Source organism: Onychostoma macrolepis, chromosome 25 (genome assembly GCF_012432095.1).
Source record: "Onychostoma macrolepis isolate SWU-2019 chromosome 25, ASM1243209v1, whole genome shotgun sequence".
In the NCBI taxonomy this organism is placed as follows: domain Eukaryota; kingdom Metazoa; phylum Chordata; class Actinopteri; order Cypriniformes; family Cyprinidae; genus Onychostoma; species Onychostoma macrolepis.
In genome coordinates this window covers 7,385,233-7,412,921 of record NC_081179.1, presented here as the reverse complement: position 1 = coordinate 7,412,921, position 27,689 = coordinate 7,385,233, and the positions used below count along the sequence as shown (strand labels likewise).

The following is a 27,689-nucleotide window of genomic DNA, read 5'->3' as shown; positions in this document are numbered from 1 at the left end:
ATTAGAATTTAAAAGGCATAATTTCTGTTAGGGGGAAAGATTTTGGCTTCTCTCCTCAGCTCACCGTACTAATGCACGTTTCTTCAAAGCAATGAAAAAACAAGACTATCTTTGAAAAAAGTTCATAATGTTTAAAATAATGCTTATAAACCATATATAATTAATTACGTTGCTTAAACAATTAGAAACAACAAACATCATGTATGTATAGTTTAATACCGAAAACCAATCACAAAGAGTAGCCTACTTTTTTCATTTAAAAACATGAGATGCTGTGGGATGGAGAAAACCCGCCATAAAGTCTCGAGACATGTTTTTTAAAAGTTGAACTTACAGTAATTTTACATGGCTTTCTAAACATGCCGCTCTCTTGTGCGAGACGCGACACGAGTGCAACGGTGATAGATGTCCCTATAGAAAATATGATAATATGCGTTCTGTGTGAACGGCTTGGTTCCAGTTTGGAGGTACACAACATCTTCTCCGCATTGATGTTCTCTTTTTCCGCAATATTTTGAATGAGCAGCGCCGCATCCAGTGGGTTCAACTGGATAGGTTAAAAAAAGCATTAAAATGCAACGACACCTACATCGCCATCGCATCTTGTATGCCACTGATAAGGTATGCCTATCTAAAATTCGAATCCAGCGTTTTTGTATTCGAATGTGGATTTTTATTTTAAATTCGACGAATATTCGAAATTTGAATTTATTTTGACAGCCCTAACATTCATTACAATTTGGAAAATTAGTCATACTTTGTAGTAGCTGTCTGGATTGACAGTGGCGTGACATTGGACAAAAAGGCTCTCCTTTTTCTTCATCTGGGAACACCAGTGCTCAGCGAAGTACTCTAAAGGCATCATAACATATGGTGTTACAAGTACACATATATGCTAAACCCTCCTATACAAGTATACCACAAAGTAAATGGTCTGCCATCTGTGCAAAAAGTCTCTCACTGCTGTCACTGCTGTAGGAACAGGGGTCGTCTAGTCTCTCGGTACGGTCGGGGCAGTTGGCCTGGGCCTTCCAGGCGTTTGCAAAGGAAACCGCTGTACCCTCCACCACTCCCTGAGGAGTCTTCAGATCATCTGCCAGCATTTCATTAAAATTTCCACAAAGACCTGCACAAACCAATGACATATTAAAATTTTTATATTATTACACTTTAAATAAAAAGACCCCCAGTGTTCAAGGCTGTGCACGAAAGGCACATCACTGGTCATGGGATGTATTCACTACTTAAGTCAAATTCAAGATTTCATATGTTGTTTTTTGAAAGTTCTCACCACAAGTCTTGCCCTGGAAGTTTTGGTCTACGGTGATGTACACCTGCATGAGAGGCACCAGTTGTATCTGCACCTGCAGCCCAAAGGTGGTCTGAAGCATGATGTGAAACGAAGATGGCATGAACACCATGAAGTCAGCTGAGAGAAAAAGAATAAAAGAATTTGAAAAATGCTTAACAAAAATATTACCCTTCACAAACAAGATTCAACACACATTTTAAAACATACAGAGAAAAAATACAGAGCTCCCCTCTCTTACCTGTCATGTAAGGAAGTGAAATTATTGCATTGTGTTGAACTGTGCCATCAGCTTTAATCACTAGACGCTAAGGAAGAAAGACATAGTGTCACTGTCTGTAGTATGTTGGGCAATTTGTTAACTTTAGAAACTGTGATATATTACTTCCGTTGCACATAAGAAAAAAAACAAATCAATAAGATTTTTGCGTGTGAAGGAATGTACTCACATGGTTTTTGTCATTGTTAAACATCACTTCTATAGATTTCAAGCAGGTGTCAGTATTAAGGGTAACACAAGGAACAATCTGACCCAGTATGATGAACTTTGACTCTAAGTCCTACAAACACACATGGAGTTTACAGAGTGTAGAATTTGTTATTAAGAATTTCGTATATTTTTTGTAGTGTTAATTAATATGTCATGGCATGAATGAATACAAACAAATTCTAAATTCAAGTGTAAATGTCTTTAGCAATTAAACAAGGTGTAGTTAATAACTAAAACAGACTTTTGAGAGCACATAGTTGCAGTCTCCATGGAAAGTGAATTCTTTCCCGTCAAAGGTGGTGAAGTGAGATCCTTCCTCTATGGAGCACAGGCCAGGGCTGGGAATACTCACACAGATCCAGCTTCCCTCCTTACATATACTGAATTACACAATACAATTACAAACAGACACCGTAAACAACAAGCTTTAGGACTATACGGATACATTACATAGTAATGTAACAATGTGACGAACAGCATGTTTTAGATAAAGACATGTAAAAGGAGAACAGAGCGAAATGTGTTTTATTACCATTCCTCGTTGCGTGTGTTGAGAACCTCTCCTGGGCTGTAAATGATGTGGTCATGCTTGCACTGACACTCTTCCACCGGGATGCAGCCCATGTTTGCAATTTCATCAAACACAGTTCCTATAACAGTTCAAATACAGTTCCTAAACAGTTCTTTTTTTAGTTTTAAAACCGCGTTTTGAGAAAAACTTTATAATTTCATATATCACATATCATTTTATGAAATGTGTCTTAGTGATTGTACTATAAAATCAACCTTTATTCTATATGTGGTTCTTAAACAAATCAGCCACATTAAATAAAATTCTGTATATACGATGGCACTAAAATTCAATTAAATATTATGAATTAGGGACTGACCTGGTGGGCAGAAGCAGCCGTCGGTGTTGTGTTGCTCACACAGTGTGTTTGTGTCTTTGTGCGAGCATGTGTCCATACAGGGAGAGCCACTTTCAGAATGTACCATATTGTATGGGCACGTCACAGCTGCATAGGAATACAAGACATACAGTCTTTATAACGGCTATTAATGAATAATTCAAAAGAACAAGAAATAAAAGCAAATGAAAAGCTCAAGAGAGAAGAATCCAGAGACATCCACCAGAGCTCAGTGGTAGTTATTACCGCAGAAGTCAGCTCTTCTCCAGGTTGGCGGAGTTCCCCCAGCGTGGGAACACTGACGTGAATATTCAGACAAAGTCGCACAGAGCGTGGAGTTGTCAGTGTCTTCAGGCTGATACAAGCACATATCATTCATACAGGCCTTGATATATGGCTCAGGGTTCAAAATCTCGGTACAGGAGAGCCAGTCTGCATCTTTCAAAAGGTCTTCACAATCTGCCCGCTGTAGTGACACAGGTACAGTGTATTTTTAACCCTTATCCTTAGAGGTCCACCGACCCATACAGATAGCTTTTGCAACTTACATGTTTTTCAGATTGGTCTACTAAATTCTGCTCATCATCTTCTTCAGAGGGATTTTTGCAGTCCACCACTGGGTTGGGAACTTTGTGCTTGTTCCCAAACTCAATGTAGCCTACCTGTCGTTCATATCCTAATTCTTTATTGAATAAGATAAGACATAGATTAAACAAAGACACTTGACCTTCTTGGAGATCTATGAAATTAGCAATACACAAGTGTTGTCTGTAATTATAAAATTATGATGAAATAAGGCAGAAGTCAGTCAATTATAGTCAATCAACTCACCTGATTGAATAAACTCATTATAAACTGGAGCCCCATTGAAATCGCCACACAATCCACAGGTGTGGTTTGAATATTTGGAGTCCAACTCCACCTACAACAGCACCACAGGGAAATACAGCTTTTCAACAACCCCAGCATCATGGCATTATCGGTTAGTCTTAATATTATTTTTTTTTCAAAGGGATTTGCAATCACAGTCAATTTCGAGGTTAGGCCTATTTTATGGTTGTATCAGTATTTGCTTCCAGTTCAGTGCACATATTACTGGCCAATATCTGCACAACTTACCATTAATCCATCATAAGATATGAATTATAAATATCTACAGTTCATTTGACTAGTTTACACTAAATTCTGTATGAATAAATGCCAGGTTAACGTTATTAATTTTGGTGTCAGATGACCGATAAGACAAACTGATTTGCATTCTGACAGGCAAAAATGACTCACCATGACTGCATCCTCTTTGTTCCACATGACTGTGATGCCCATTTTTGAATGGAGTCTCGTGTAAATTGTGTTCTCTTCCACAAGAATCCCTGAGACATGCACGGGCAACGATTTACTAAATAAACGAAAATATACAAATTAAAACTAGATTACATTTTTATCTATTGTGTGTTTGCTGTGGGAGGAAGCAAGCAGCACTTCAGTTCCCCAGAATCTTACTTTTCTCCATTGACTATGACCTGGTTTGCGGTAATTTCGAAGGTGATATCATTGATGGTAACCAGGACTCTGGTGATCTTTGGGCTGCTAGTGTGTTCTGTTCTCTTCACGTAAACTGAGAACTGGCGAATGAGGCTTTGGCAGTCAGACACCAGGTTATACTCGCATGTGCCTGGGAACTGGTAAAAGTCCCCATCGAACGTCTTGAAGTGGAATTTTCCCCACATGCTACAGATGTTGTTGACATGGTTACTGGCATGAACTGGAACAAAATAGCCTAAAAGAGAATGAAATTATTTATTCCAGTGTTCACATATAGCATGTTATGTACTGAGCATGGTTTAGCTTAAACTTTGTTATCCTTTGAGATGTTTTATGAAGTTTATAGATATATAATATCCACACTATAAAAAAAAAAAAAGTTGAGCCAACTTAAAATTTTAAGGCAACCAGCTTCAGCAGATTTTTGAGTTTTCTCAACTTTTTAAGTTTTAAGTTTATACAACAAACATTTGAGAATCTCCCACAAAAAAGTTGAGCAAACTCAAAAATCTGCTGAAGCTGGTTGCCTTAAAATTTTAAGTTGGCTCAACTTTTTTTTTTTTACAGTGCACTCATGAAAAGAAAAGTTGTTTATTCTTTTGTTTGTTGTTGTTTTTAGTTTGCTTATTGATTCTTTTAGTCTGTACATAACTTCTTTTTATGTGACATGTCTGTCACAATTACCCCCAGCACTTTTTTAAAATAAAATGTTGCCCATGAATTTAATGCATAGGTCCACGTTTCTGCCACAGGATAAAAAAAAAAAGGTAATTGCAAATTCACAATTCTGAGAAAAAGTGAGAACTGAGAGATATAAACTGACTTTTGTTCTCGCAATCCTGAGTTTATTTCACAATTCTGACCAAAAAAAGTCAGAATTGTGAAATATAAACTTACAACTGTGATAAAAACTCCTGAATTGTGAGTTGCAATGACCTTTTTCATTCTTTTATCCCATGGCCAAAATAAGCTTCCATATCTTAAACATACATAAAGCACCAGTTTTAAACATATGTAAACCACCTGTAAACAATTTTGGAACTTCATAGTTTCTTCATAGAATCGATGTGATTGGTACATCTCATAATCCTTAAACACAATATGTTTACCTGATGTTGCTGTTGTTGTTGGCCACATAATCAAATCACTAGAATCTCCCATTACTCCATAATCCTCCATAAAGCCTTTAAACAAAGAAAGACATATACAATCATGTTGTGTAGCCAACACTGTGAGTGTTTTTTGCAGTATAATTTTTTTTTTTTTTTTTTCTAACCTGCTTGTATCAGCTGTAACCCCACCAGTAGGACGACCCATCTCAGCATCCACATCTGGGACATCCTCACAGCCCCCATGGAGAGAACAACCATCCTCAAGAGCTAATGTGAGCTACCTGTCAAAACTTGTCTTTTTATAGTGAATGCTAGTTTTCTTTGTAAGGATGTAATTTGTGATCAGAAGGAGGAGCCCAAAATATACATTACCGTAGAATTTTAAATAAATGTTTATTGGCCTATAGCTGTTTAAGACTAAACACTTTGTCATGAACAAAAATTGCATTTAAACTAACAAAACTCAAACTAAACAAGGATGTGAGTCTTGATGGTGGGGAGGCAACTATTTTCTAGAGAAGTTGCACAGTATAATGCAAAGTTAAACTAATATCTATTTAGCTAATGCTTGTTCTGGGCTAGCAGGATAAATTTGCATTTATTGTACATTTAGGCCATTAATTATTATTAAAGCATTATGTTATTTTGTCTATTTTTGCTCCACCTATTTTAATAATTAATCACAAAGACACAGCAAGTTACACACTGAATTAAAATATTTTATTTCAAATATTTAAATAGTATTTTCTTCTTTTGCACAACAATGATCTTTGTTTTAAAATTTTGAAAAATCTTTCAAATGCTTTCAAAAGACTCCCCCACCACCCTGTGCACATTTAACATGGTGCAATACTTCAACTTGCAATAAGTTCTACTACGAAATGTAAAAAGTAGCCTGAACAAAGATTTATATATATTTTTTTAGTAGGAGTCCATTTATAATATTATGTGAACTGAAGAAACATGTTTCTAACAAAAGCTGTTTTGTTGATCTTATTTGGATATTCAAGTATTTGTTCAAACTTGTCCAAATGTTGTCCCAACTTTCCAAATTGACTCATCTGAACCAACAATTTTGGGCAAGTTGCCAGCATGCATTGCAGCTTAAAAAATGTCATAACTTACCAACAAATGATCATTACTTCACAGTTTACGTAGTGGAGAAAATCATCAGTCTTGCAAAAAATAGTCAAAGTAGGAGTTCCAGAAGACCAGATAAGACTTTATTGGAAGAAACATCAAAGCCAAGATGTCAGCTGACCATCTGAATCTGTCTCTGTCCAGACAACCATCTTTATACAATTTTGTTATCAATCACTGTCTAATAAGCGTATTGATGATTTTTTATTTTTTTTTTGGTGTGTTATTCCTGGTACTTTCTACAATTATTTATTAATTTCCTTGGCTTAATTTTAATTGTGGATTGTTTTTTTTTTCTTTCATTTAACCCTCTCTAGGTGACCAAAGGTCCCAGATGCATATACATTCAGGATTTTTTAATGAGCTGTCAAGAATTTAATGAGCTTTGCATGTCAAATACTCATTATTCATTCTCGCACCATTTCCTTTTTTGTTCCATGTCTTGTGCTGTATCATGTGCTTCCCTTATACTTTTTATGCATGATCGCAGTCACCTAGGCCATGTGGCCTACATAGTCAGCTAGGCCGCAAGGCTTTCAAAATGCATCTGGCTCTCATATATGGCAGAATATCTTACTCAAACATGCAAAATAACTTCCTCAAATGTTTTATATAAGACAAATAAAATATATCATCATTTACTGGCTTAAGAGACACTGCTGTTAGCTGTCATATGGTGAAGAATTCATATTTTTACTAAATTAACATTTGTCAATCATCACTATGTTTGAGATGTGTGTTGAGATATATGCATAGCTCATCGCAACTGCTGGATTTAATATATTTTAGGGTTATATGTTTGCCTGTAAGGAAATAATGCCCATGTGGGGTTTGTAACAAGATTTGTAGCTCCTTGCATTGCTACATGCTAACAATCTTTAGTTGTCTTGGCAATCATTTTTGATTCAATAGACTGCCAGTTACACATTAGATAAACAAACATTAAGTATTTAAGCTGTCAGTTATAAATTGAGTTAACTCAACAAATAGATAGTAATAGGTTGCCTTTTCAGACTTTTTATCAAATCCTGTTTGTTTTTTTCACTTTAAGACAGGATCAAACCCATGCAACATATAGTCACTCCATGGTTGTATAGACTTCAACCAAAAGTCAATATTCAAATATATTTCCTATAGAGTACAATATGAGATAACTGGAACAACCAGCTGATCCAATGTTACTTATGTATTCCATCTAAAATCCACATCCTGTTTCATGCCTAATATTTCTTGCTTCTTTTGCATTACATGCAAAGAAAGAATACTTAAGAGATGTCTTATTTGAATAATCTGAAGGATCATGTGACACTGAGCACTGGAATAATGGCTGCTGAAAATTCATTTTTGCATCAAAGAAATAAATTACATTCAATAATATACTCAAATAGAAAACAGTTTGTTGAAATTTTAATAATATTTTTCACAATATTACTGCATTTGCTGTATTTTTTTTTTTTTATCATATTAATACAGCCTTGGTGAGCATTCTTTCAAAAACATTATTACAAACTTTTGACAGGTAATGTGTGTGTGTGTGTGTGTATATACATTATATATAAACACCATAAACAAACTATAAAAATGTTTTCAGCGCAAGACTCAATGCACGTGCATTTAGATTTAATATATATATATATATATATATATATATATATATATATATATATTTCAATTTTATTTAATTTTAAACAAGCAAAAAAAAAAAAAAAAAAGCACATTTATCCAACAAAGAAAAAAGAAAACCACTATAAATAGTTTAAAATGTGTGATAGTAAAGTTTCCATCAAATACACACTTCAAAATGTCACCAGAAGTAGTCATTCAAAGTAGTCATTGCCTAATGTTTTACTACTCACCTCGTATATTGTTTTACAGGGTAAAAGGGAGTGACAAGTCCAACATTGTGTACCTTGTAGTCTTTTAAATAACACTGTTAGAGTTGCACTAGCTATTTGTTTGAAATTTGCTTTCTTTAGTAGGCTACCTATTACTATTGTATTGATTGGTAATTTGCACTGTTTTCCTTGTATGATTTACAATTGTATGATTTTCTGTCATTTTATTGCAAGTGAATGTAAACTGAAAACGTAATGTTTTTTTTCTAAGAAGGAGAAAAAGATATGGAAAAATACAGGATTAATTTCTTTTATCATAATAAATTAACTCTAGAATTGAGGTAAAAGATAGGACATATACGTTTAAAAGGTAGATTGTTGGTTAAGTAAGAAATTTCCAGTAAACTTTTGTTAACTGGGATTATAGGCAATATAGCAAACACACACAATTTTATCCAATAAAACACTTATTCATTTAACAAGGGCTCATATTCAGAAGTAATTGAATTCTTCTTCAAGCCTTTCCACTAGTGGAAACCCCCTGTAAATATGGAACCACATACTTGAAGTGAATTAAAAACTAATTACCAGTAACAAGACAAGGAATTTATATTAAGTGTTCTTAACTATGTACTTACATTTAAATTGATAATTTGATGCAATGCACTTATATAGATGTTTCTACATTTTCTTATATTTCTACATTCTACATTACATTACAAATCAAACCAGAAGACTGCAATTGATGCTCTGTATTATGCTTTATTGATTATAATTCATTTAATTGAAAGGAAAAGTACAACATCATATCATGCATTACCAAACATTGTAAAGAATGAAAGAAATTACCAGAATCCCCTTCGAGAGAAAACTAAACAGATTATGCTTAGAGTTAACCATATCCCTAGATTAAACCACAAAGAAAAAATAAATGGTGCATAATTTGCTTAAGTAATTTTAGCTATTAATGAACTACAGTAATCAGCTTAAATCATTTTGGATATATATATATATATATATATATATTTATTTTTTTAATATGAATTATTAATTACATAACATTGAATTATGTTTAAATCAGCAGTAATCAAACTGAAGCAGGGTCTTTTATCCAGATGTCTTCTAGTCTACACACTTAGTAGGAGTGCAATTGCAGCTCTTTATGTACTTGTAGTCACGAACAATCTCACTGTTGTCGGCACACTTCAGCGTCACATTTCGATGGCCGGTGCTCTCCTCCTTGCAACAGGAACAGCTGTGTATCATAGCCTTTGTGTTCATTGAATACCTGTGCAGGTTTCCAAGAAAACATCAGTCGGATGAGTGTAGAACAGCTGGATATGCTCTTATGAGTACATCCTGATATAATGTACCCAAAAAGGTTTGGATGCCTAAGTCACACTTACAAATATATTTATTTTATTGGATAGATGACAAAATATCAAACCAAAGGCCTATTGCTAACCAATGATTTTAGAGATTTTCCCAGAGCTAAGTTCACTTTCCTGAGCCGTTTTTATTTGGAGACCTCTTTTCCACTTTTTCAACCACTTTTCATTGGCATATTTCTATGTGGTTTCGCATTACTGCTTTAAAGCATTATTTCTTTTTGTTGTGGGAACTGTTAGATATGTTAGATAAACTAATCTAACATAACATTAACATACAGTGGCATAAAAAGTAGCAAGTTTCCTATAAGTTTCCTAACATTTCCTAAAGTTATTGACTATGTTTGTGATCATTAGGTGAGCTCATATTCTCACATTGATTTGGTGTCACAGCGGCCAGTGCAGGAAGTAACTTCTACATCCTCGACGGAAGTGCAATCATCAACATGCAGACGGGTGACGTTCTTCTCAAGAACACAGTTCCTGGACTTACCTGACACAATAGAGGCAGGTAAGCTTTTCTTTTCAAGAGCAAAACACACACTGCATTTTAAGTAGTGCCTATTATATTATAACAATTTAACATCTGTTAAATGATCTACATAAACAATACAGGTGGACGAACCCATTTAAATATTTTTTTAAAAAAGAAAAAAAAAAGGGTGTCAGGATGTTTTGTAAAAAGAATAGCTTACAGATCTGGCAACATCCATCTATGTCAAATTTTAATGTTCCCTGTAAAAACAAATAATAGAAAAGAAAACATTTACACATTTCTCAAAATATGGTCAAATCTCTCAAATCAGTTACCCAATTTTCCAAAACACGTTGCACATTTTTATACTAAAAGTACATATTTAAATAGTGAAAAACTATAATTTTTTACTTACAGGCTCACAGTCCTCTGGATTAAATTCAGGGCATTTTTTAATGCTCTCCATCATCACAAATGTGCCATTCAGTTCATGGCAGGTAGCAGTTGTACATCTGAACTTGTACCCCTCTTGGTCCTAAACAAAAAGACAGACAGACTATATGAGGACTGAAGAATAGAGCAGATTCGTTGTCTAGTGAACTCAAAGATCGAAGAAAAGCTTAAGAATATTTTCAAAAATACCTTGAGAAAATGTCTGGTGTTGTCTGGTGCATCATAAAACAGAATCTTTGTTTACATGATCCACAGCAATCTCCTTTTTGTTTCACATATTCAAATCCCTTGAAGTGCAAAAACAAGTTCTAGTTTTAATAATTCACTCATTTTGACAGACTCTACAAAGAACCAGGGTCGAACTCACAAGAAGAATTCAAATTCTTGAAAAGAACACTCTTTGAAATCATCGTAAACAACTTCTTAAAGTTAAGATAACTTCCTCCAACTTGTCTTAAATCCACAAAGGTAAGATGTGTAATGCATGTATTGGATAGTTTCAAATGTTAAGCATTATCACATAACGCTAGCTGCCTATTATACATATTATTACTATAATAAAATGTTCTTTTATAATATAGCAAGTAAATACTCCTGTGACAGGTTTTGTGACTGTCAGAACAGCAGTTAGATTTTACGTTGTGGAATTCTTTTTTTTTGCAGTCTGGAGCCCTGTGAGAGGCTGCACAAAGAGTACAGCTAAATGTGACAAGATTGAAAGTGGCATCAATGTCAACTAAATCAGTAAGGAGAATCAGGATGGACGTCATTGGTCAGTGAGCCACAGTGTCACTGGTAAACAAGAACACATCATCACTACTGTAAAATCATAATCATAATACTTCAGAAAGCAACAGTCATACGAAATACAAAAACAAGTTTGTTGTGTGGAGTTTAAGCTGGTGATTCTACTCACACGTTCACAGGCAAGTGACGAGGATGAACATTCTGATTTGGTCTTCTCAATCACTAATGAGCCATCAACTTTACGACAGGTAACGCTTTCACATTTGTCACCGAGGGCTTCTCCAATCTAACAAAAGACAGTTGTCTCAAGGACTGAAGAACAGAGCAGATTCTTTCTTTGGTGTACTGAGAGAAGAAATGAATAATGTTTTCAAATATACCTGGAGATGATATGTTTTGTTGTCTGCTGTGTAATTACACATGTTTGGTACACACATTCCACAGCACTCTCCTTCTTGTTTCACATATTCAAAGCCCTTGAGGTGCAAAAATGAGTTTAGCATATTAGTAATCACCTTTTCTGCATTTTCCGCTAAGATTATTTAACTCTACCTAGAGGAAGGGGTTGAAGAAAGAGCAAGAAGCATTGAACAGTGATTCTCAATCTTGTTTCTAAGGAACAGAAAATGGGTGTGTGAAATAAAGAAGACATCCAAAACTAGGATTATGAACCAATGGTGTAAGAGAAGGTGAGCAGAGAGGACAAAGGTGACAGGTGCGTGGAGAGGTACAGGACATTCTCTAAACAACAGTCTCTCCTTGAGAGAGGCTGTGCAGACAGTATAAGCGAAATGTGTGATGTACAGTGACTTGTTTATATATAACCATATATAATATAATATAAAGCTTCCAAATTTAAATTTTCATTATTACCGGAGGGCAAGGTGCGTGGACTTTTGTACCACATTTCACATAATGCAGTTGAGTCATTTTATTCATTTCACAGTAACATTCCTCACAAGTGTCCACAGGGATTTTAACTCCAGGCTAGAAAGAAAAACCAGGTTAGGAATGTGAACCCAACAAGTCAACCCCCCATTACTTTTTTTTTTCAATGACCAAAAAAATAAAAATAAATAATCAAATTAAACTAAACAAATAAAAGGCCAAATCTGTTAAAATGCAGACCAATGTGGTAGAACTGACAAATTACACAATAAATAAAAATTACAACACAGGAAAATATGACATTAAATTTAACAGTGGTGTTTGCCTTCATCTTAGTGTCATTTTAAAATTCCAAGCATATCCTCTCATATGTAATTAGCATGAACAAATAAATCTAGCATCTCACCTTGTATTCAGTGTTATTGTACACACAGACTTCTTTGCGCACTGGTCAGAAAAATAAATAACTGCTTACTAATTAAATTCAGTAAATGCAGGTTTTTAATTTTCAAGTTTGTAACAGCAATGATATGTGAACTATAACTCATACTACTATTCTAAATGAAGACAAAGGAGAAATATATCTGAGACTTACCACAGGGTGGACAGCAGCTATTATTGGTCGTATTTGCTGCTAACTCAAATCCCACATCACATTTCTTCTGAAGACACAGCTCATGATCACACACTAAATGGATAGAGATAAAACAGCAAGCCATTTTAAATGATTGTTGAATGTTTGAACGCATTTTGCTTTATTTTCTTTAGTGTGGAACAAATTCTAAATGGTCATTTACAAGGTGGTCTCAAACTAGTCAAAGTCATTTTTGTTATCAAGCTGTCTGAATGCCTTGCAAGTTCTTGTCTGGTTCAAATGATTTATTTTCTTTATTATGTCGTACTATGTCAGACGTACTTCAAGTTTTATACATTCAATCATAATTCATTTTGACTAACCACAGGTTGGACAGCAGTTTTCAATTGTTGTTTTGTATTCATGGCCACATGGTTTTATGGTAGGACACGTAATAGGCTCTTTCACAATACCAAAGCTCTCATTGGAGCATTGGTACATTGTACAGTTAAAGGTCCATGTTTGCCCAGGCTACAAAAGAAGAAGATCATTAGTGAAAGTTGGTAAATGCTAGCTAGTTTTGATCAAGAACACAAGTCTGCATGTTCAATCCTTCAATCCAATTTACTAAACAAAGAAGTTACTAAAACCACAATCCTACATGGTACATTTCATGTTGCTTTTGAAGAAAAATGCAATTCAAAATAGAGACATACCAATCTAGGTAATCCATCAGGGCCAATGCAATCTACAAGGAGGGATTGATACAAAATCAAAACAAGTATGTCATCAGAGCATTTATCTAACAAAGACAGTAAATGAAGAAACATTTCTTACCGCAGTTGCGTGTACATTTATCTATCGTTGAACTAACTAGATATGTGTTGTCAGGACAGAAACAACCTTCCATGAATGTTTTTTGACAATTCTTGCCTTGGCAATTGTTCTCCACAAACTCATCATTGTATCTGGTATTTAAATGCAATAGAAGAATGTTACATAGCGTAATACAGTATCTGGAGCATTCAGTACTACATTTACTCCACACAAAGATGATATGTCATGACTAGAGATTAGACCATTACCTTGTACTGCAGGTTTTTTCTATCTTAGGCCCACATGCCTTGTACACTTTGTGACTCGGGCACTTGTATTCTGTAATGGATCCAACAATGAATGAATTGAGTGCAACGTGCAACTGTATTAGTTATGTCTATCAACATAATGACTTGCCACAGTTGAGGAGTATTAAAGTGGAATATTAAAATTATATGATGCCTTAAATTTTCTCTGCTATAAAGTACTGCAATGGTGGGCTAATTCGGCTGTCTTACCACATAACCCTTTAAGGTCAGCTGAATTTTTCCAGTCCACACAAACAGACTGTAGGCCACATTGCTGTGCATAGGCCTCCAGGCTGATACAGGCAACAGATTTATTTTTAAGGGTGCACACATCATATTTGCATGCATCATAATAGTTTTCATATGGAACAACCTTATGGCATTTTTCAAAAAATCTGTGAAGAAAATGCAAAATTGTTACTTTTAAAAGGAGCAACAATTATTTTTCAGAGCTAGAAATAAAATACTTAAAGGGACAGTTTACCTACAAGTAAGAATTCTGGGCCACTGTCCTGCAGTTTAGCTCCAACCCTGATCAAACTCACCTGCTTGTAATTTTCAAGTAATCCTGAAGACCATCATAGCTTGTTCAAGTGTGTTTGATTAGGGCTGGAGCTAAATTTCGCAGTGGTCCTTGAAGGAAAGTCACCATGTGACTTTCTTTGTTGTGTTTCTTTGTTTTATAAAGGTGAATTTTTTAAAGAATCTTTTCCAAAAAAATAAGTTGAATGGGTAATGTTGGGAATGGGTAATACCACATCCATTGTTAGTGTATGGTTTGAGAAAATAAGGAAGATAATGCTTAATGGTAACACTATATTTTGATAGTCCACTTTAGACATTCTACTAACAGTAAGTAACTTTGCAACTACATGTCAACTAGCAGTCATTAGAGTATTAGTAGACTGTCTGCTTTATATCTTCTAACACTTTATTTTGATGGGTCCACAACATACAACATACTGACTATAAGAAACTTTGCAAGTATATGTCAACTTATTCTACTAACCCTAAACAAACAGTCTACTCTGAGAGTTAGTAGACATGTAGTTGCAAATTAATGAGAATTAGTTGACATGTAGGTAAAAAGTTACTTATAGTTAGTAGAATGTTTAAAGTGGACTATCGAAATAAAGTGTAACCTGCTTAATTCCTATGGACTAATTTTATGATACAATTCACTTTGAATAGTAATTGTATGAAAAAGAGCATTCGGGACATTTTTAAAAATGTCCTCTTTTGTGTTCAACAGAAAGAAAAAAAAAAGAAAAGAATTTCAGGTTTGGAATGACAGTATTTTCATTGGTTGGATGAAATGTTCTTTTAAAACACTATAAAATGGTGACTTGAAGTATATGACAGTTTAATAATATAAAGTGTAATAGTGCTACTCAGTATTACAAACAAACTACACATTACTGTATATCACATAAATGAAAATTGTCACACATTCTTAATTAGCTCTGTTCCAAAACCTAGTGAGCTGCCTTGCTACCTACTGCCTACAAGTCTGTCGATAGTTACATGCATCCAGTCACTTTAAACTGGCCTGTCAATCATCTTGTCACAGTTAACTTCCTTCTTTTTTTATATAACATCCTACCATATTGGAGAGAAAAGAAAGTAGCATGTTAATCTGCCAGCTGTGGGTCTTTATGTGGAGAACGCAGCTCATTTTTGCATGATGATGCATTTTAAAGTTAAAATTGTTGCAACTGAAATATAACACAGATAACATTAAATGAATATTTGTTTACCAGGTTAAATGCTGATTATTAGTAAATCAAACTCTTTTATATCCTCCATCGGTTGCACACATCTGCCATGTTTGTAGTTTTTTAATGCATTTTATTTATGTTTGTAGTTCTGAACCGAATCCTTCTCCAAAGCACAATGGATTATGGCCAATATTAGCCTTAGAGTGTGCACAAATCCACACTTCAAAAAACTACCTGAAATAGTAGACCATCTGGGGACTTTTGGCATACTCTTTTCAACATACTGTGCTTTAAAGGACACACTTGTTCTAATCTCACATACTATTTTGGATAGACAGTATGGACATTGGGACGCAGGGTCAGATCTAGGCTGCTTTTCATTTTATCATTATTATGATTATTATTATATTCTTATTTTTGATTGATTGATTGATTGAGGCGGTGGGGTAGTATGGAAAAAAGTCCAACACAAGTAAATCTGAAATCAGCACATTAGTGGGAACGGTCAGGGGTCCCCACTAGCAAAATGTCTTAATAAACTGCTAAATGTGGCTAAAAGAATATATCTTAGAAGCTTGCCTGTGATGTCTGTCTATATAGGCAGCTTGCTAAAGTAAGTTATGCAACAGAGGAATTTTGCTGTTATTATTAGGTTTTGAAAGGTTAAAGAATTGGCTTTGTCTTACTTGCCCTTGATGAGTTCACAGGCATTGTACATTTCTGGTGCACAACTTGGCTGACGTGGAGGTACATAAGGAGGAGGATTGCATCCTGGAGGTACCATCCAAAACTGTGCCATGTACTCACAAGATTTTTCAATTTTTCCGTTAGGGAGTCTGCAGTCATTTGCTATGCTATTGTCACAATACCCTTAAAAATGTCAACCAAATTAAAAAACAAAATACAGAATGGAGAAACATTACACATGCAGTTGAAAAAGTTAAACTATGTAATTAGAAAGAAAAAAAAAAAAAACTTCAATTATACCAGATCAGGTTGCAGGCACCAAGTCACCAGATAATTTGAATAAACAAATAAACATTCAGGCAGAGTTTTGATATACTGATCTTTTAGCAAAGGTCCAACAAACAGATAAAAACAAATTTATTTATCATTATCATTTTATGCCAAGAGATATCAGATCTGTACTCACCACATTGTCCCTCAGTATTACCATGGAAGTAAGAGAATGGGAGTTTGACAGAAACAGCTTGCTTACTGACTAAAATCTCAGCTTTAATATCAGATACATTCACAAGCACTGTAATGGCAGTAGTGGTGATGATTATATCTCCCAGTTGGATTGTTGGCTTCATCTCAACATCGTTAACATAAACCTGTGGGAAACAAGGCATTTTGGAGTCATGATGAAAATCACACTCCAGAATACTATGTTGTTTTGCAATGTGCCATGAACAACATGAGGGCACTGGTTCTCAACTGGTGGGTCGCAGTCCATTAAATTGATCTAAAGTCTATTTTGACAGTTGTGGACAGCAGAGAATAACAATGCTAAATGATGTGCTAAAAGCAAATTATAATGAAACGCAACTATCCATATTATGTATTATAAAGAAAGCAAACTAAGCAATTTCACCACATTTAAAACGGAGGAGAAATGCTTTTCCAAATAAGGCTGATGCTAACATGGATGGTATGTGACCTACCTTCATTGTTGATGAAGGTTGGTCATGAGAAAAATTTTTCAAAGTAAAAGAAAATACTACCCATTATATCATTACATTAAATAGGGGTTCAAATGAAACGAGAATACACATGGCTTGTGTGGTCAATTGCATTTTATGCAGTGAACAACTGGCTGCTAAGTGCACAAAACCAACTAATCTCAAGAGATATTTAGGGATGATGACTATATCTCCCTGTTACATTTTTGATAATGGTACAAAATTTTGGTACAGTGTTTTGTCACCACTTGATGGAAAATCTGGATATAAAAAAAAAAAAAGGAATCACTGATCTAGAGCAAGATCTTGTCAGTGATTTGATGAAAATGATATTAAGTATATATGTTTTACATTTTGTTTGTGAACAGATTTGTGTGAAAGTCGTGACACTCACCTGCACCACTTCAGTGTCGCTTGTCAGCTTGATTTTATAGGATTTATAGTTCACAATCACATACTCAGGGCAGGCTAGATTTTGTTTTACATCACAATAATAGTTTTAGCATGGACACTGATATTGTATCTTGGAATGATTTCTTGGAACAAAACATAAGTGCAGTTTCCATGGAAAGTGTAATATTTTCCATCAAAGGTTTTGTAATGAGGGTCCCCCAGCTGTTGCATCTACCTTTTGTATTAGAAAAGATTTAAAACAAAGTTACATATAATGCATTTCAATGCATATATATATATATATATATATATATATATATATATATATATATACTGTATATATATATACACACACACACACACACACACACACACACTACCGGTTAAACGTTTGGGATCAGTAATTATTATTATTATTAGTAGTAGTATTTTTTTTGAAGAAGAATTTAAAGAAATGAATACTTTTATTCAGCAAGGATTTGTTAAATTGATAAAAGTGATAGTAAAGACATTCTTAGAAAAGATTTCTATTTTGAATATGCTGTTCTTTTTAACTTTTTATTCAAATAATCCTGAAAAGGTAAAAAAAAAAAAAAAAAAAAAAAAATTAAGCAGCACAACTGTTTCCAACATGGATAATAAATCAGCATATTGATAATAAATCAGAATGATTTCTGAAGGATCATGTGACACTGAAGACTGGAGTAATGGCTAATGAAAATTCAGCTTTGACATCACAGGAATAAATTATATTTAACAGTTTATTAAAATAGAAACCCATTATTTTAAATTGTTAAATTAAATTATTTCACAATATTACAGTTTTTTCTGTATTTTTGATCAAATAAATGCAGCCTTGATGAGCATAAGAAACTTATTTGAAAAATATTAAAAATCTTACCGATCCCAAACTTTTGACTGGTAGGGTGTATATGTATGTATGTATGTATGTGTATATATGTATTTTATTTATTTTATTTTAATTGCCATTAGGAATAATATTAATAATATACCAATTTCATAGTTTAAACTCACATGGACACTCATACTTAGAACAGCAGCCATTGTTATAATAGACTTTCTCAGGTGAATGTCCATTGACACAGTCAGGTATGATTGCATCTGTTGGCTCACACTGTATAGGGATTGAGATGCAGTTAAACGTGTACTAAAATAACAACAACAACAAAAACTTTATAAACTTAATCTTTAAAAAAAAATTACTTGATAAAACTTAAAACTTAAAAAAAGTTGACTAAACGTTCTTCAGAAAGGGCATGATTTCAGGTCTCATTCATCTCTAAAGCCCAAAAAGTTGTGGAACAAGCTACACACTGGAAACAGGGTTAGGGATGTGTTCTAAATACAGGCAGTAGAAAGCACCACTAATACTTTAAGAAAACTAATAAATGTTCAGCCACCATTTAGCCCAATAGTACATGATGTGCATTTCTTTTCTGATTTGGTTACCTTTTGGGAACATGTGGTTAAATTACTGCTGGGTGTAGTTGTAGATGTTGTAGGAGTTGTAGAAGGTGTTGTTTCTGTCTCTGTAGATGTTGTTGTTACAGTAGTTGTTGTAGTGGTGAAAGTGGTTGTACGTGTCTCTGTTGAAGTTGGTATTGTAGGAGTTGCAGAATGTGTTGTTTCTGTCTCTGTCGATGTTGTTACAGTAGATGCTGTAGTAATGGAAGTGGTTGTAGGTGTTTCTGTTGATGTTGTTGTTGTAGAAGGTGTTGTTTCTGTATCTGTAGATGTTGTTGTTACAGTAGATGCTGTAGTAATGGAAGTGGTTGTAGGTGTCTCTGTTGTTGATGTTGTAGGTGGTGTTGTTCCTGTCTCTGTAGATGTTGTTGTTGTAGTAGTGGAAGTGGTTGTAGGTGTCTCTGTTGAAGTTGGTGTTGTAGGAGTTGCAGAAGGTGTTGTTTCTGTCTCTATAGATGTTGTTGTTACAGTAGTTGTTGTAGTAATGGAAGTGGTTGTAGGTGTCTCTGTTGATGTTGGTGTTGTAGGAGTTGTAGGTGGTGTTGTTCCTGTCTCTGTAGATGTTGTTGGTGGTGTAGTAGTTGAAGTTGTTGCAGGTGTTTCCGTTGATGGTGTTGTTGTAGAAGGTGTTGTTTCTGTCTCTGTAGATGTTGTTGTTACAGTAGATGTTGTAGACAGGGTAGAGGTTTGAGGACAGCAACATACACGTATTTCATAATTGAAACAAATTGGTATCATGTGGTCTACATTTTCTTTATTTGAACATATCAGGCCATAGGATGCATTGCAATGCACGGTTTGCTGCAACTTTCTCAAGGATGTATTTGGATAATCCACTGCTCTGCATTCAATTTCTTCTACTTTCTGACAGCTCAGGTTTTGTGAAGCCAACAAAGCATCAATGGATTCAGTCTCCAGTCCTTTGGGTTCTTCACTGGGTAGGTTGTTGTCCGACCAGTTCGACCACTTACAACCATAGGTGGGGTTACAAGATATTGTAGGTGTTGTTGTTACAGTAGTTGTTATAGTGGTGGAAGTGGTTGTAGGTGTCTCTGTTGAAGTTGGTGTTGTAGGAGTTGTAGAAGGTGTTGTTTCTGTCTCTGTAGATGTTGTTGTTACAGTAGTTGTTGTAGTGGTGAAAGTGGTTGTACGTGTCTCTGTTGAAGTTGGTATTGTAGGAGTTGCAGAATGTGTTGTTTCTGTCTCTGTCGATGTTGTTACAGTAGATGCTGTAGTAATGGAAGTGGTTGTAGGTGTTTCTGTTGATGTTGTTGTTGTAGAAGGTGTTGTTTCTGTATCTGTAGATGTTGTTGTTACAGTAGATGCTGTAGTAATGGAAGTGGTTGTAGGTGTCTCTGTTGTTGATGTTGTAGGTGGTGTTGTTCCTGTCTCTGTAGATGTTGTTGTTGTAGTAGTGGAAGTGGTTGTAGGTGTCTCTGTTGAAGTTGGTGTTGTAGGAGTTGCAGAAGGTGTTGTTTCTGTCTCTATAGATGTTGTTGTTACAGTAGTTGTTGTAGTAATGGAAGTGGTTGTAGGTGTCTCTGTTGATGTTGGTGTTGTAGGAGTTGTAGGTGGTGTTGTTCCTGTCTCTGTAGATGTTGTTGGTGGTGTAGTAGTTGAAGTTGTTGCAGGTGTTTCCGTTGATGGTGTTGTTGTAGAAGGTGTTGTTTCTGTCTCTGTAGATGTTGTTGTTACAGTAGATGTTGTAGACAGGGTAGAGGTTTGAGGACAGCAACATACACGTATTTCATAATTGAAACAAATTGGTATCATGTGGTCTACATTTTCTTTATTTGAACATATCAGGCCATAGGATGCATTGCAATGCACGGTTTGCTGCAACTTTCTCAAGGATGTATTTGGATAATCCACTGCTCTGCATTCAATTTCTTCTACTTTCTGACAGCTCAGGTTTTGTGAAGCCAACAAAGCATCAATGGATTCAGTCTCCAGTCCTTTGGGTTCTTCACTGGGTAGGTTGTTGTCCGACCAGTTCGACCACTTACAACCATAGGTGGGGTTACAAGATATTGTAGGTGTTGTTGTTACAGTAGTTGTTATAGTGGTGGAAGTGGTTGTAGGTGTCTCTGTTGAAGTTGGTGTTGTAGGAGTTGCAGAAGGTGTTGTTTCTGTCTCTGTAGATGTTGTTGTTACAGTAGTTGTTGTAGTGGTCAAAGTGGTTGTAGGTGTCTCTGTTGAAGTTGGTGTTGTAGGAGTTGCAGAATGTGTTGTTTCTGTCTCTGTCGATGTTGTTACAGTAGATGCTGTAGTAATGGAAGTGGTTGTAGGTGTTTCTGTTGATGTTGTTGTTGTAGAAGGTGTTGTTTCTGTCTCTGTAGATGTTGTTGTTACAGTAGCTGTTGTAGTAATGGAAGTGGTTGTAGGTGTCTCTGTTGTTGATGTTGTAGGTGGTGTTGTTCCTGTCTCTGTAGATCTTGTTGTTGTAGTAGTGGAAGTGGTTGTAGGTGTCTCTGTTGAAGTTGGTGTTGTAGGAGTTGCAGAAGGTGTTGTTTCTGTCTCTATAGATGTTGTTGTTACAGTAGCTGTTGTAGTAATGGAAGTGGTTGTAGGTGTCTCTGTTGATGTTGGTGGTGTAGGAGTTGTTGTTCCTGTCTCTGTAGATTTTGTTGTTGTTGTAGTAGTTGAAGTTGTTGCAGGTGTTTCCGTTGATGGTGTTGTTGTAGAAGGTGTTGTTTCTGTCTCTGTAGATGTTGTTGTTACAGTAGATGTTGTAGACGGCGTAGAGGGTTGAGGACAGCAACATACACGAATTTCATAATTGAAACAAATTGGTATCATGTGGTCTACATTTTCTTTATTTGAACACATCAAGCCATAGGATGCATTGCAATGCACGGTTTGCTGCAACTTTCTCAAGGATGTATTTGGATAATCCACTGCTCTGCATTCAATTTCTTCTACTTTCTGACAGCTCAGGTTTTGTGAAGCCAACAAAGCATCAATGGATTCAGTCTCCAGTCCTTTGGGTTCTTCACTGGGTAGGTTGTTGTCCGACCAGTTCGACCACTTACAACCATAGGTGGGGTTACAAGATATTGTAGGTGTTGTTGTTACAGTAGTTGTTATAGTGGTGGAAGTGGTTGTAGGTGTCTCTGTTGTTGATGTTGTAGGTGGTGTTGTTCCTGTCTCTGTAGATGTTGTTGTTGTAGTAGTGGAAGTGGTTGTAGGTGTCTCTGTTGATGTTGGTGTTGTAGGAGTTGTAGGTGGTGTTGTTCCTGTCTCTGTAGATGTTGTTGTTGGTGTAGTAGTTGAAGTTGTTGCAGGTGTTTCCGTTGATGGTGTTGTTGTAGAAGGTGTTGTTTCTGTCTCTGTAGATGTTGTTGTTACAGTAGATGTTGTAGACGGCGTAGAGGGTTGAGGACAGCAACATACACGTATTTCATAATTGAAACAAATTGGTATCATGTGGTCTACATTTTCTTTATTTGAACACATCAAGCCATAGGATGCATTGCAATGCACGGTTTGCTGCAACTTTCTCAAGGATATATTTGGATAATCCACTGCTCTGCATTCAATTTCTTCTACTTTCTGACAGCTCATGTTTTGTGAAGCCAACAAAGCATCAATGGATTCGGTTTCCAGTCCTTTGGGTTCTTCACTGGGTAGGTTGTTGTCCGACCAGTTCGACCACTTACAACCATAGGTGGGGTTACAAGATATTGTAGGTGTTGTTGTTACAGTAGTTGTTATAGTGGTGGAAGTGGTTGTAGGTGTCTCTGTTGAAGTTGGTGTTGTAGGAGTTGCAGAAGGTGTTGTTTCTGTCTCTGTAGATGTTGTTGTTACAGTAGTTGTTGTAGTGGTCAAAGTGGTTGTAGGTGTCTCTGTTGAAGTTGGTGTTGTAGGAGTTGCAGAATGTGTTGTTTCTGTCTCTGTCGATGTTGTTACAGTAGATGCTGTAGTAATGGAAGTGGTTGTAGGTGTTTCTGTTGTTGATGTTGTTGTTGTAGAAGGTGTTGTTTCTGTCTCTGTAGATGTTGTTGTTACAGTAGCTGTTGTAGTAATGGAAGTGGTTGTAGGTGTCTCTGTTGTTGATGTTGTAGGTGGTGTTGTTCCTGTCTCTGTAGATGTTGTTGTTGTAGTAGTGGAAGTGGTTGTAGGTGTCTCTGTTGAAGTTGGTGTTGTAGGAGTTGCAGAAGGTGTTGTTTCTGTCTCTATAGATGTTGTTGTTACAGTAGCTGTTGTAGTAATGGAAATGGTTGTAGGTGTCTCTGTTGATGTTGGTGGTGTAGGAGTTGTTGTTCCTGTCTCTGTAGATTTTGTTGTTGTTGTAGTAGTTGAAGTTGTTGCAGGTGTTTCCGTTGATGGTGTTGTTGTAGAAGGTGTTGTTTCTGTCTCTGTAGATGTTGTTGTTACAGTAGATGTTGTAGACGGCGTAGAGGGTTGAGGACAGCAACATACACGAATTTCATAATTGAAACAAATTGGTATCATGTGGTCTACATTTTCTTTATTTGAACACATCAAGCCATAGGATGCATTGCAATGCACGGTTTGCTGCAACTTTCTCAAGGATGTATTTGGATAATCCACTGCTCTGCATTCAATTTCTTCTACTTTCTGACAGCTCATGTTTTGTGAAGCCAACAAAGCATCAATGGATTCGGTTTCCAGTCCTTTGGGTTCTTCACTGGGTAGGTTGTTGTCCGACCAGTTCGACCACTTACAACCATAGGTGGGGTTACAAGATATTGTAGGTGTTGTTGTTACAGTAGTTGTTATAGTGGTGGAAGTGGTTGTAGGTGTCTCTGTTGTTGATGTTGTAGGTGGTGTTGTTCCTGTCTCTGTAGATGTTGTTGTTGTAGTAGTGGAAGTGGTTGTAGGTGTCTCTGTTGATGTTGGTGTTGTAGGAGTTGTAGGTGGTGTTGTTCCTGTCTCTGTAGATGTTGTTGTTGGTGTAGTAGTTGAAGTTGTTGCAGGTGTTTCCGTTGATGGTGTTGTTGTAGAAGGTGTTGTTTCTGTCTCTGTAGATGTTGTTGTTACAGTAGATGTTGTAGACGGCGTAGAGGGTTGAGGACAGCAACATACACGTATTTCATAATTGAAACAAATTGGTATCATGTGGTCTACATTTTCTTTATTTGAACACATCAAGCCATAGGATGCATTGCAATGCACGGTTTGCTGCAACTTTCTCAAGGATATATTTGGATAATCCACTGCTCTGCATTCAATTTCTTCTACTTTCTGACAGCTCATGTTTTGTGAAGCCAACAAAGCATCAATGGATTCGGTTTCAGTCCTTTGGGTTCTTCACTGGGTAGGTTGTTGTCCGACCAGTTCGACCACTTACAACCATAGGTGGGGTTACAAGATATTGTAGGTGTTGTTGTTACAGTAGTTGTTATAGTGGTGGAAGTGGTTGTAGGTGTCTCTGTTGAAGTTGGTGTTGTAGGAGTTGCAGAAGGTGTTGTTTCTGTCTCTGTAGATGTTGTTGTTACAGTAGTTGTTGTAGTGGTCAAAGTGGTTGTAGGTGTCTCTGTTGAAGTTGGTGTTGTAGGAGTTGCAGAATGTGTTGTTTCTGTCTCTGTCGATGTTGTTACAGTAGATGCTGTAGTAATGGAAGTGGTTGTAGGTGTTTCTGTTGTTGTTGTAGAAGGTGTTGTTTCTGTCTCTGTAGATGTTGTTGTTACAGTAGCTGTTGTAGTAATGGAAGTGGTTGTAGGTGTCTCTGTTGTTGATGTTGTAGGTGGTGTTGTTCCTGTCTCTGTAGATGTTGTTGTTGTAGTAGTGGAAGTGGTTGTAGGTGTCTCTGTTGAAGTTGGTGTTGTAGGAGTTGCAGAAGGTGTTGTTTCTGTCTCTATAGATGTTGTTGTTACAGTAGCTGTTGTAGTAATGGAAATGGTTGTAGGTGTCTCTGTTGATGTTGGTGGTGTAGGAGTTGTTGTTCCTGTCTCTGTAGATTTTGTTGTTGTTGTAGTAGTTGAAGTTGTTGCAGGTGTTTCCGTTGATGGTGTTGTTGTAGAAGGTGTTGTTTCTGTCTCTGTAGATGTTGTTGTTACAGTAGATGTTGTAGACGGCGAGAGGGTTGAGGACAGCAACATACACGAATTTCATAATTGAAACAAATTGGTATCATGTGGTCTACATTTTCTTTATTTGAACACATCAAGCCATAGGATGCATTGCAATGCACGGTTTGCTGCAACTTTCTCAAGGATGTATTTGGATAATCCACTGCTCTGCATTCAATTTCTTCTACTTTCTGACAGCTCATGTTTTGTGAAGCCAACAAAGCATCAATGGATTCGGTTTCCAGTCCTTTGGGTTCTTCACTGGGTAGGTTGTTGTCCGACCAGTTCGACCACTTACAACCATAGGTGGGGTTACAAGATATTGTAGGTGTTGTTGTTACAGTAGTTGTTATAGTGGTGGAAGTGGTTGTAGGTGTCTCTGTTGAAGTTGGTGTTATAGGAGTTGCAGAAGGTGTTGTTTCTGTCTCTGTAGATGTTGTTGTTACAGTAGTTGTTGTAGTGGTGGAAGTGGTTGTAGGTGTCTCTGTTGAAGTTGGTGTTGTAGGAGTTGCAGAAGGTGTTGTTTCTGTCTCTGTCGATGTTGTTACAGTAGATGCTGTAGTAATGGAAGTGGTTGTAGGTGTTTCTGTTGATGTTGTTGTTGTAGAAGGTGTTGTTTCTGTCCCTGTAGATGTTGTTGTTACAGTAGCTGTTGTAGTAATGGAAGTGGTTGTAGGTGTCTCTGTTGTTGATGTTGAAGGTGGTGTTGTTCCTGTCTCTGTAGATGTTGTTGTTGTAGTAGTGGAAGTGGTTGTAGGTGTCTCTGTTGATGTTGGTGTTGTAGGAGTTGTAGGTGGTGTTGTTCCTGTCTCTGTAGATGTTGTTGTTGGTGTAGTAGTTGAAGTTGTTGCAGGTGTTTCCGTTGATGGTGTTGTTGTAGAAGGTGTTGTTTCTGTCTCTGTAGATGTTGTTGTTACAGTAGATGTTGTAGACGGCGTAGAGGGTTGAGGACAGCAACATACACGTATTTCATAATTGAAACAAATTGGTATCATGTGGTCTACATTTTCTTTATTTGAACACATTAAGCCATAGGATGCATTGCAATGCACGGTTTGCTGCAACTTTCTCAAGGATATATTTGGATAATCCACTGCTCTGCATTCAATTTCTTCTACTTTCTGACAGCTCATGTTTTGTGAAGCCAACAAAGCATCAATGGATTCGGTTTCAGTCCTTTGGGTTCTTCACTGGGTAGGTTGTTGTCCGACCAGTTCGACCACTTACAACCATAGGTGGGGTTACAAGATATTGTAGGTGTTGTTGTTACAGTAGTTGTTATAGTGGTGGAAGTGGTTGTAGGCGTCTCTGTTGATGTTGTTGTTGAAGGTGTTGTTTCTCTCTCTGTAGATGCTGTTGTTACAGTAGCTGTTGTAGTAATGGAAGTGGTTGTAGGTGTCTCTGTTGAAGTTGGTGTTGTAGGAGTTGTAGAAGGTGTTTTTTCTGTCTCTGTAGATGTTGTTGTTACTGTAGATGTTGTAGTAATGGAAGTGGTTGTAAGTGTCTCCGTTGATGTTGATGCTGTTGTTGATGTTGTTGCAGAAGGTGTTGTACAATTTGTAGAAGTACAATTCTTTCCACAGAAATGTGGAGGGTTACAAGATGCAACACACTGCATTGTTGTCTCATTCAGATATGGCCTATCTGAAGGACACTTAGGGAAACATCCTAGTTGAACAAGAAAAGCAAAGCAGGAATAGACAAAAGGAGACATGGTAAATTTGACATTACTTTGCAAGAGTAAAGCATATTACTATAAGAAACAAAATAAAAATGACGGAGGCCACAAAGTGAGCTACAGCAAAACAGAAGTACACAATGAAAGTTTTCCACAGCAGGGGACACTTTGCATTTAATTCTTTACTGTTCAAAATGGTATGTGCTCATAGTTTCACATGGCATGTTGCTGCTTCTATAGATATCAGTGTGTATTTTACAAACTATAAATGTATTGTTTTGCTAGTTCTTGTGAACTGAAATATCTGAAACCTAAAATAAGCATTCTGTGGTTGAAAACACTGCATAGTTGTGGCATATGACAAGTGTTGAGCGTTTCTGTCTTTGGCTCAGCACCAGCCAAAGTGTAAAATACACATTTAATCTGTCAGCATGTGATGTCACTGTACATTCTAATAATCCCATATGTAGCACCGTACTTCCCAGAGGCACAAAAATAACGATCCCACATGTGGGATGCTACCACTCAAATGGAAAGTGGAAATTACCACTTTGTTATGTTCCGCTTTGACTTCATTTTCCAATCACAAATAGGCTGACACATAAATGAAAACTGTTTTCAGTGTGAAAACTCAGAATGCAAATGATCAAAATAGATGTTAGTTGCAGCCTTTGACTAGGTGTAAGATTTAGTGATATATACTGTATATA

General features: G+C 36.2%; 2 protein-coding genes across 2 annotated transcripts in view; both read right to left on the bottom strand.

The window, feature by feature from the left end:
* Nucleotides 1–5,592, bottom strand: part of LOC131533840 (mucin-2-like) — a 28,375-nt gene extending 22,783 nt beyond the window's left edge. The window contains exons 1-15 of the mRNA XM_058766272.1: nucleotides 5,526–5,592; nucleotides 5,359–5,433; nucleotides 4,208–4,484; nucleotides 3,989–4,103; nucleotides 3,539–3,629; nucleotides 3,256–3,389; nucleotides 2,954–3,173; nucleotides 2,690–2,815; nucleotides 2,332–2,449; nucleotides 2,041–2,179; nucleotides 1,759–1,869; nucleotides 1,551–1,617; nucleotides 1,292–1,429; nucleotides 962–1,126; nucleotides 758–852 (exon numbers count right to left, since the gene is read on the bottom strand). Of these exons, the coding sequence (XP_058622255.1) occupies nucleotides 758–852; nucleotides 962–1,126; nucleotides 1,292–1,429; nucleotides 1,551–1,617; nucleotides 1,759–1,869; nucleotides 2,041–2,179; nucleotides 2,332–2,449; nucleotides 2,690–2,815; nucleotides 2,954–3,173; nucleotides 3,256–3,389; nucleotides 3,539–3,629; nucleotides 3,989–4,103; nucleotides 4,208–4,484; nucleotides 5,359–5,433; nucleotides 5,526–5,589 (1,935 nt within the window). The 5' untranslated portion in view covers nucleotides 5,590–5,592. The remainder of the gene's footprint in view (nucleotides 1–757; nucleotides 853–961; nucleotides 1,127–1,291; nucleotides 1,430–1,550; nucleotides 1,618–1,758; nucleotides 1,870–2,040; nucleotides 2,180–2,331; nucleotides 2,450–2,689; nucleotides 2,816–2,953; nucleotides 3,174–3,255; nucleotides 3,390–3,538; nucleotides 3,630–3,988; nucleotides 4,104–4,207; nucleotides 4,485–5,358; nucleotides 5,434–5,525) is intronic.
* A 3,496-nt stretch (nucleotides 5,593–9,088) lies between these two features.
* LOC131533839 (mucin-2-like) overlaps nucleotides 9,089–27,689 on the bottom strand; it is a 31,493-nt gene continuing 12,892 nt past the window's right edge. The window contains exons 21-42 of the mRNA XM_058766271.1: nucleotides 26,456–26,969; nucleotides 25,618–26,199; nucleotides 24,921–25,270; nucleotides 24,599–24,812; nucleotides 19,252–24,529; nucleotides 16,857–17,040; nucleotides 16,390–16,573; nucleotides 14,196–14,380; nucleotides 13,947–14,016; nucleotides 13,699–13,829; nucleotides 13,578–13,609; nucleotides 13,245–13,392; nucleotides 12,883–12,975; nucleotides 12,694–12,734; nucleotides 12,273–12,386; nucleotides 11,780–11,875; nucleotides 11,569–11,685; nucleotides 10,842–10,939; nucleotides 10,615–10,734; nucleotides 10,420–10,459; nucleotides 10,100–10,217; nucleotides 9,089–9,624 (exon numbers count right to left, since the gene is read on the bottom strand). Of these exons, the coding sequence (XP_058622254.1) occupies nucleotides 10,683–10,734; nucleotides 10,842–10,939; nucleotides 11,569–11,685; nucleotides 11,780–11,875; nucleotides 12,273–12,386; nucleotides 12,694–12,734; nucleotides 12,883–12,975; nucleotides 13,245–13,392; nucleotides 13,578–13,609; nucleotides 13,699–13,829; nucleotides 13,947–14,016; nucleotides 14,196–14,380; nucleotides 16,390–16,573; nucleotides 16,857–17,040; nucleotides 19,252–24,529; nucleotides 24,599–24,812; nucleotides 24,921–25,270; nucleotides 25,618–26,199; nucleotides 26,456–26,969 (8,483 nt within the window). The 3' untranslated portion in view covers nucleotides 9,089–9,624; nucleotides 10,100–10,217; nucleotides 10,420–10,459; nucleotides 10,615–10,682. The remainder of the gene's footprint in view (nucleotides 9,625–10,099; nucleotides 10,218–10,419; nucleotides 10,460–10,614; nucleotides 10,735–10,841; nucleotides 10,940–11,568; nucleotides 11,686–11,779; nucleotides 11,876–12,272; nucleotides 12,387–12,693; nucleotides 12,735–12,882; nucleotides 12,976–13,244; nucleotides 13,393–13,577; nucleotides 13,610–13,698; nucleotides 13,830–13,946; nucleotides 14,017–14,195; nucleotides 14,381–16,389; nucleotides 16,574–16,856; nucleotides 17,041–19,251; nucleotides 24,530–24,598; nucleotides 24,813–24,920; nucleotides 25,271–25,617; nucleotides 26,200–26,455; nucleotides 26,970–27,689) is intronic.